The sequence below is a fragment of the Solea senegalensis genome, linkage group LG19, assembly GCF_019176455.1.
Source record: "Solea senegalensis isolate Sse05_10M linkage group LG19, IFAPA_SoseM_1, whole genome shotgun sequence".
In the NCBI taxonomy this organism is placed as follows: domain Eukaryota; kingdom Metazoa; phylum Chordata; class Actinopteri; order Pleuronectiformes; family Soleidae; genus Solea; species Solea senegalensis.
In genome coordinates, this window is record NC_058038.1 from 11829337 (window position 1) to 11839068 (window position 9732).

Below are 9732 nucleotides of genomic sequence, written 5' to 3' on the forward strand. Positions count from 1 at the left end.
TGGATCTCTCCACACTGATAGATCTTATCTCACTCAACTGGACAACAGACTGAGCTTAGATCATTTCATTTCTAAGAATTTTACTTTCAAACAACCAAGAAATAGTAAATACAACTAAACAGGCAGACAATACTATCTTTATTTAGCGTGAAGTACAGTGGCTTCGTTGTGTCTTAGCGAGTGAAGTGGGGCAAACAAGTTACATGAACAAAGTCCCATAATAGTCCCATAAAATAACACCTGCAAGTCCTATACACTGAAAGTGTTTTTCCATGGCCATTATGCAACGGTATACCATCAATTTATCCTTTTTTTAGGGGAACTTGCTATGGGTTAAATTAAAGTAAAACAATTTGCTCTCGAGTTATGTGTTGATGTCATCATCAGAAATACTCTTCAAACAATGTTCTGCTGCTCTTCTAAGAGTCAGCTGATCTAAATATCTAATATAGATACAATGACCTGGATAACTGAGAACCTTCACACACAAACACCATCAATTTGTCCTTTTATTTGTAGTATAGTCACAATTATGGAAGTTAAAGTGAAATTAGACATATGGAAGCGAAAGGGGTTGCCTGTGACTTGGTTCTGGTTCTGAACAATCAGAACACCCTCCTTAGAACAGACTCTGTTAAACACCCCAAAACACATCTAAGTGCCCAGACACTAAACCTATGTCATCGGCTTCTTATCTTTCCTATGACCAAACTACCAAGACTCAGGGACTTTGAGATTATTCCCACTGTTTCCATCCATTTAGACGTGTCCTTTGTAGATGGAGTGTATAAAAATTGACCAATTACCTGTTGTATGACATTATTGTCCTACTAATCATACACAGAGGGACCCAGAGTGTTTATACTGTCTTGCTGGAAAACAAAATTGCGTTTTGATGGATTGGCTTGTGACTATCAAACAGTTATGCATGCATAAAACAGTTGCTCACATGCACCATATGCTGTTGGTGACGATTTATCACAAACAGACAGCATGTCAAGCATGAAACACACATGACGCTGTTCATGTGTGAGCTGCCGAAAGGATGGGTGAGAAGACACGATGCCAAAAATGTAGCTGTTCCACTTGTTATCAGATTCCTATTCAAACCAAATCCATCGCTCTTTTTTTTTTTGTGAAATCGCTGCTTCTTTCATAAAATTGTACTGAGCTTGAATCACTGTACAGCTCTTGTCTCTGTTCATTGACTCTTAGGGTGCTTCACCACAATCTGAAGCACCTGTGTCATCAGACTTAATGGTATTTTCACTGACCAGTCCTTGGACCACTTTCATCATGTTTTTACAAGGCGTGCTTCCGTCACAGTAAACCGTGGAGGTGGTGTATCTACTGAAACAACGGTTAAGGTTGTAGGTTTACTGTGTGTGCGTTTTACAATCACTTCTCCAGGTGTAAAAAAATAATAATAAAAAAGGTTTTGTTTGCACATCAGCTGTGAAGCAAAATGTCCTCACAGGGGGTTCTCTTAACTAAATGATGGAAGCAAACAGACAGAAGAAAATGAGGCTAATGTGTGTGAGTGGCCGTGGCCTGAACGGGCTGCAGCTGTTTACTCTGCTTTGGGCTACGTTGCCAGGACAGTGAGATGTGATGAGCTCCAGCTAACAGGTCGGGGGGAACAAAAACATGGTTCAAGGCAAAATACCGGGGTCGAGACGTGCACAGATAAAGACGCCACACAGCGTTTTGTGTTTTCTAGGACTGACCATGGACTGGCTCTCAAAAGAGCAACCGTGTGTGGATTTGTCCTCGGGGTTCAAGAGAATTAGCAGTGAAAATGTTGATGTTTCTCCTGCTCTGACCAAATAAAAACACGCTGCAGGCCCTCTTGTTGCCATGACCTGTTCTGTGTTAGCTGTTACCAAGAAAATGAATAATTTGTCCGATTTTAACCAGAGAGCCAGGCTTTAAAATCAGCCACATGATTTGTTGAGAAGCAGATATTTTGATGTTGCTTTCAACCTTTCCTGCGTGGGATCAGTGTCTGCAGATGAATGTTTTAATGGCCAATTATTTACTACCTTTAATTTCATGCGCAGAATATAAATAATTAATAATTGTTATAATTATATTATATATATAATTTAATATAATATAATATAATTAATTAATTATTTATTAAATTAAATTAAATTAAATTAAATTAAATTAAATTAAATTAAATTAAATAGTTAGCCATTACTATAAAATGCACAGAGAAAAGGTATGATTATGTGTTTGAATATTTATGATCCTCTGCCCATCTGGTTTCATGCATGCCGTGTTATAACATGGCCTCAATGGATAGGTTTTTCTGCACGTATTTATGTTACACTCATCATGGGAACACACTGTATGAATTACTAACCAATAGTCAAAGGTGAAGCACAGGTTCACTCCAATCTGGTTAGTGGTTACACAAACCTATTGACTTGAACGACCGGGCTTAGGTATACCTATCTGATTTCATCCTGGATGAACCAGAGAGAGTTTAACAAAGGTCATCACATGAAATCAAGGTAAACTAGAGCTTTTAGACCTGTAAATAAATAAAAATCTAACCTGTTATATAATATTAGCTGTCTCCTTTCTTTCAAAAGATGTCTTGATAAAGGCAATTATCATGTGTGTGGTTTGACTAATTTAGCTGCACATTAAAAGAGAGCACATACAGTATAAAACTGGTAAGTGGAGCGCAGGTCGAGTCTAGAAATAAACAAACAAATGGAGAGAACAGAGAACAAATAAAAATGTCGATTAGTGACAATATTAGACATGGCTTTCTTCTGCTGTGGCACTGATACACAGGTGAGAAGATAAGTGAAAGGTGATAAATGGTGAAGGTGGTAAAGTGGATGAGCAGAGTTTGAGTCACAGTCAGCAAGCTCTATCTTTAGAGCCTCTGCGGGTTACTTCGATTAACACATATGAGGAAGACAATACAAATGGGACTGGATGGCTTCTAGTTACTACTTACACCTTTCTTCATTTGCAGGTTTGTTTTTGGGTTTTTTTTCTTCTGACGTGAGTACATTGTTGCTTTGTTTCATTTTGATTAACAATGTTTATTTATAGGAGGTGACAAAAATGTGAATGGAGGAAAGTTGAGTGCTGGAAAACATACAGCCTGAATGTTACAGACTTCTGCCTCTGAGGATTCTTGGACCATCTCCTCCAACATGATGAGCTTACCTCTACAGCTGTTCTCATACACTCCTGTAGTTTTTCTTCTATGTAAAGTGTATAATTACTGTTAATTGAGGAAACAAATTCCTGCAAAGTGCACTTTGACTGCTGCTTGATCTAAGTTACGGCCATGTGTGATGTACAAGTGTGATCTTAAAATTATAAAGTAGTTAAACCCTGATCTTTCCCATTTTTTTAGTGGCTGGGGTGGAAAGGGCTGACGCACAACACCAGCCAGGGTTGTAACATTGTGATTTCGGGCCATGCTTTAACTGCCCAAACTGGAGACTGTGGAAACGTGTGACGCACTTGGGGAGGCGCGGCTTTCTCCCTCCATAAATTGGCAGCCTGCTGTCATCTGGCTTCAAAGAGCGCGGGGGAGAACAGACAAGTCACTTCACCCAAAGGATATAAACCGTCTTCTGCCACTGCACCAGCGACCGACTGGCGCAAACCGCTCTGCAGTCATGATTAAGAAAACGTCGCCACCCGACAATGAGTTCAACATACCGGCGAAGAACTGCCACAGGATGGTGATTCTGGGCTCCACTAAAGTTGGGAAAACAGCAATCATCTCCAGGTTTCTGAACGAGAGGTTCGACGAGCAGTACACGCCGACCATTGAGGACTTTCACAGGAAATTCTACAGCATCAAGGGGGACGTTTACCAACTGGACATTTTGGACACATCTGGAAATCACCCCTTCCCTGCAATTAGGAGGCTTTCAATTCTGACTGGTGAGTTTATGTTAAAACAACTTTACGCATTTGCCATGCTGCACCCTAGAAATAATGGACACATGTTTGAGAATGATTTGATACTAAATGCGTCTTGTCTTGTGTTTTTCCAGGTGACGTGTTCATCCTGGTTTTCAGTCTGGATAACAGAGACTCCTTCCAGGAGGTGAAGCGGCTTAAGCGTCAGATTCACGAGACCAAGTCATGCCTGCGAAACAAAACCAAGGAGAACGTGGACGTCCCGGTGGTCATCTGCGGCAACAAGTGTGACAGAGACTTTTATCGTGAGGTGCAGGAGGCCGAGATCGAGCAGTTGGTGGATGGAGACGAGCACTGCGCATACTTTGAGATCTCAGCCAAGAAAAACACCAACGTAGACCAGATGTTTCAGACTCTCTTTAACTTGGCGAAGTTGCCCAACGAAATGAGCCCCGATCGGCACTGCAAAGTCTCCCTCCAGTACTGCGAGCTTCTCCAGAGAAAGTCCTTGAAAAACAAGAAGTGCAAAGACGGAAACGCATATGGGATTGTGGCGCCGTTTGCACGCAGACCCAGCGTGCACAGTGACTTGATGTACATAAAAGAGAAAGCTGTGGGAGGAAGTCAAAACAAAGAGAAAGGCTGCACCATATGTTGAGTTTCACCGAGCAGCGTACAAGAGACCTTTAAGGAGACCACAGAGGACAGTTGTCCAGCTCATAAGCCCATAGACAGAAGATTTCAGTGGACAGGGAGATGCAAAGTGAACTGAAATAGCACTGTAAAATGTTTACATTTTCTTTTAAGTTGTGTTTTTTTTTTTTTTTACTTGGTGGAACTTGAAAGTTTGCAACATGAACAAAATTAACTCTGAATGTTTATATATTTATTATGTCTTTGTCAACTTTTGCATTCACTACAAAATTAAAATACAGTTTATTTTCATAGTCTTGTTGTCCTCTCCTCTTTTCTTTCACGCAAACGTCAATGAATTTACATTGAGCAGCGTGCACTGCGTTGGAAAGCAACTGTCCTTTCTAGGAAAAGCAGACACATCATAAAACTGATGACTAATGAACCACATTAAATCCAGTCAGGGGGTAGGCTCATTGTGTATATTACCACGAACTTCAAACATCAACAGTTATTGTAACTGAAACAACATAATGAACTCAGGGTACATTGAAGACTATGGTTGTCACATATCACATGTGAAATGATCATGGTGCACTCTTTTATTTGAACTATTTCATAACTGATAATAACAGGTACATGTATAAGCAAATTGAGATTGCAGTCCAAGGTTTAAAAGTGAGCCAATTTTATTACTAAATAAGTGTCATAAAAGATACCTGTACACAATGAAAAACCTATATTACAACACAACATATCCAAGTTTCATCTTAGCTACAGAAAATCATAACAAAATAGGAACTAGAGAAAGCACATAGAGAGCACAACATCTCCATTACAGCTCAGTTTCCCAAAATAATACAAAAATGTCTTCCTTATCATTGATATCATTACCTACAACCCCAGAAATGTCGTTACAGTCAATCAGACACCCACATGTGGCCGAAACCATAGCCCCCATCGGTCCATGGTTTATTTCAACGTCCATTTACTGTCTGTCTGGCACATATGTGAGGGCGTAGCAAAACAAAAAGTCCTTCTTCAGAGTCACGATGCCTTCGGTACGTCGAACATACACAGGCTTTTGTATTTTTGCAGCAACTGGTTCTTGGTGCGGACCTGCTCACGCAGCGTAGCCAGCTGCTGTTGCTGATCCAGTGGACTGCAGTCTATCCCGGGCATGTTGGAGATCTGCTCCCGAGCCTCCTGGATCTTTGCCTTCAGCTTCGCTAGTTCCTGGTGGACATCTTGGCTGTCCTTGTCCATGCTTCAAAAAGAAAGTGAGACACGATTTTTACGCTGAATAGTTTTTCTCTTAGACATTTACTAGTTTCAACCGGTATAAAGCTAATGTGTTAGCGTTAGCTTGTTTATGTATTAGCTTCGCAGTAACGGTCCCAAAATGACCGGAAAAACAACACATAAACATCTCTCCACAGAGCAGTGAGAAATAAATTATAATGAACACACGTATGTCGTCTTACCATTTGATAATATCATGAACTAACGGCAGTAGAGAGCAGTCATCGCTCTCTTTCTCTGCCTTCAGCTGAGCCACCGCCATCACGAACCTGCTCCGCGGCGCAGACGATTTACGTCACGAAGTACGTCATTGCCTTTGAGACGTTAGTTAGTCTACAACAACATAGCTCGGTGTCCACATTATTAAAGATAAGGAAAGAGGGTCACATTTAAACTGTTCTTTAGTGATTGAAAAAAACACAGAAGGTTATTAAATAAAGCCCACTATATTCGGGAATCTGTAGTATTGAATTCATACAACTTGACAGGTATACTTTACGTTCAAAATAAACTGAATTAAACAATATATTAAGAAATCCATCTCTCATCATATCTTACCACTGGGTCAACCGTGTCATGAAAAAGACATCCTGTCATCTTGTCTGGACAATGGTGTCCCGATAGCCTATATTCCTTCAGAAATAGGTCACAGACATACACAGAACAAACAAAACTTGACCTTAAGCTAATCGCCTAAATTCACCTTGCTATGTCTACAAGCGTGACATAAAACGTTGCCTGCGTTTAGAGTGCATCATGGCAACCTGTGTGAATGTGAGTGGGCATGATGACATGCTTCAATAACCCACAATGAATCACTCTCGTTATCTGTTATATGGCCCGTTGCAGAGGTTTGTTAAGTTTTTTGCACTTTTATGCATGTTAACCTCAGTCTTGTCTGCACTCATAACTGCTTCATGTTGATGTTAGAATAATGATACAAAATAAAAAGCTAATCAGGGATAACATCACTTAAACAGTCTATACTGCCTGGTAACATGCAGTAACACCGTTCCAATAAATAAAGCAAATGTAAACCATAGTCATAATCTTGATTATCATGTCATTTAGATGATCTTGCTATCAGGTTACTCAATATTTGGCCACTGATAATTCTGTATGAGTTAATATTGGTAATGGCCCCACTTTGTTTAGTATTTGCAGAGTTGCTTATCATCTCCCTGGAAAAGGCAGCATCACAGATTACACACTGTGCTTGTGGTGGTGTTAATTACTCTGTGAAGCATCAGAGGCTGATTGCCTTTCAATAGAAAAACACAGATCAGCATTGATCGCCTCTGCTACCTATTGAAAGGTCATGGTATATGATCTAAACTGCACTGACCTATATATTTTACTGTCATTTTTCGTCAGTGGATTAATGCTTTCTACTTCCCTCTTCCCTAATCTACACACCTGGTAAATACGAATGGAACTAATTCTTATTAACCACCACCGCAGAGACTGCTGTCGTGACACAGCCACTGAAGACCTAATTAAAAGTAGCTTAGATGAAACTTACTCACACACTTCGATGTGCAGCTTATTGAACACCTTTTTATTAGATGGTTGACACCCAACACGTCATTCAGTTCATATAATGACTGAAACCTGTGGGAAATGTATAAGTGACCCAGATCTGGATTATGTAGCACAAATGTTTTACTATTTGGGTCATGATGACGGCACCTCTGTATGAATTCTGAAAAGCAGGTCATTTTATGACCTAACAATCTCGTCATATACGCAAGACAGTTGATTACATTTGACCGTAATATCATGTGCATTGTCACAATATAATGTTTGTGTCATAGGAAAATAATGTGTAGGGGCAGTGAAGGTAGTAAAGTTTCCTGTTCATAATGTGTCAGATTCATATGTACACATAAACGTTTCATATTAAATTTCTCCCACTGCGATCCAGATGTATTCTGAGCTACTTTGACCCATTTTCAGCCGGAAAAGGCTGGAAGGAGCTTGTTACTTCACCGCCATGTTGGTCAGAATGACTGACATATGTGTTTAGTTTAAATAAGAATGTGAATTTAACTGAATAGCTGTTTGCATTTTAATATCCCATTGTAATGGCCGTTTCTTTTTACATTTCTTTGAATGTTGATATGAAGTATAAATCATTACATCTTCCATCAACACAATATAAGGTAAGTTATTCAAATTAAATGTGGATTAATATACTTTTTTTAAGATAATAGCTATATTTGTGCCACTTAATTAAAAAGCATCTGTGTCATCATCTTTATTGCAAACCCCTCTCAGAAATGTATAAATTCTGAAATTAATTGATTCTAATATGTTTTAGTGAAAAGTTATCAACAGAAACATTTCTGTTTTCACCATACTTCAACCATAGCCAAAAAAAGGTCAGTGGCACAAATTTTGTATAAATTCTGGCTCCTATAACTCTATAACGCATTTGTGTGAACATCAGAGAAAAAATACCTTTTTTTATCTGGGAACTATATCAAGTTCAGCTCAGAGTCAACTTGAACCTCATAAGTGACTTGAGAGGTTCCTGATAAATTGTGGGCTTGGGTGACTTCAGACACTTCCAGTCAAAACCTCACCACAGCACCCTGTCAGTGGCTGGCTTTGCACCACACAGTGTAGATGATGACAACTCTGCTGACTTCCAGCAGATGTGTCACCTCTCAGCATCCCTGTCGGAGGGCTGGCTGGATGCAGGTGTCCTGTCTGATGACCGTCATTAGATCTATTAATAGACTCAATACATACTTCTCTTGCTGACTATTTGCCAGCACATGACTTTCCTTGATGCCTCTGTTAAATATATAATATTAGCAATCATTAAAATAAAAAAACCTCACAATTACATACCCGCTTAAAACAATTAAAAATTACGTTTTATTTTGATTTTCATATCAAAAATATTTAGTCTGTAATGCTCTCTTAGCCACATTAGTTTTGCTGAGGATTAGGATCAACAGAGGTATTGGAGGTATTCTGTATTGTTAGGGTGCCCCATCAATACCCCAGCACGTAAATCCTATCTATTACTTTATCATAAAGGGCAAATCATCATTCCTCTCTGTGTTCACACAGGATGGCCCCCCAGTTTACGAACAATTGCTAAATTGTGTTATTCATTCTTAAAGCTCTACATAAAACTTTCAAACTATCCCTCAGTTCTTCTCTTATTCAGATCATTTACTTCTTAAGCTTAGACATCCCTTACATGTGCACTTATGCTTAATTTAAATGGACTGCACTGCAAATACCCTCAAAAATGATCTCTATCTTATTATGTTTTTCATGTGTGGCACTTCCTTTTTCATTTTCAGTTTTTTCTTAAAATTGCTTTGTTTTTGTTTTGCATGTTGCCTATTTATTCTTGTCTCTCTCTCTCTCTCTCTCTCTCTCTCGCAAATATATGACAAATACTAAGATTTATGGAAACACTGCACTTTCATTTGACTGGGAACATTTTCCCATAGTGCCCAGAGAAGATTCTTCAAGATAAACGTTCATGTGATCATAACTTACGTGGGAACAACTGATCACAAGTCCAAAAACAGGACTAATGGTCTCATAAAGTCAAGCTTCTTTGATCTGCTCTTTACAGAACATCTTTGTACTTGGAACATGGGATCATGAGGTTTTACATGTATGTAATAGTGAAATGTTCATAAAACTCAAATTTCATAGAAGGCTGCGATTGAAAGCCTAGATAATCTCCTGCATTCTCACATGCATCTCTGGTGCCACATTTGGATTGACAGCTGGTGTTAATGCAGCAATGGAGTCACATTTGCTTTGAACAAGCAACATACTAGTCCCTCATTCTAATCCCTCAATTAACCACAGACAAAAGGCATTGACTGTTTACATGAGGAGTGTTTGGTTTATGTGAATCTG

At 39.2% G+C, this 9732-nt stretch overlaps 2 protein-coding genes across 2 annotated transcripts; one reads left to right on the top strand and one right to left on the bottom strand.

Moving 5' to 3' along the window:
- The first annotated feature begins 3566 nt into the window (after nucleotides 1-3566).
- On the top strand, nucleotides 3567-4732 carry LOC122784812 (dexamethasone-induced Ras-related protein 1-like). The gene is made up of 2 exons (XM_044050168.1): nucleotides 3567-3924; nucleotides 4038-4732. Exons 1-2 carry the CDS (start codon nucleotides 3654-3656, stop codon nucleotides 4559-4561), a joined length of 795 nt encoding a protein of 264 aa, XP_043906103.1. The 5' UTR covers nucleotides 3567-3653; the 3' UTR covers nucleotides 4562-4732.
- Nucleotides 4733-5123: 391 nt separating this feature from the next.
- med9 (mediator complex subunit 9) lies at nucleotides 5124-6126 on the bottom strand. Its single transcript, XM_044050170.1, has 2 exons — nucleotides 6021-6126; nucleotides 5124-5803 (listed from the first exon to the last, which is right to left on the bottom strand). The coding sequence occupies exons 1-2, from the start codon at nucleotides 6098-6100 to the stop codon at nucleotides 5584-5586; spliced, it is 300 nt and encodes a 99-aa protein (XP_043906105.1). The 5' UTR covers nucleotides 6101-6126; the 3' UTR covers nucleotides 5124-5583.
- Between the last annotated feature and the right edge of the window lie 3606 nt (nucleotides 6127-9732).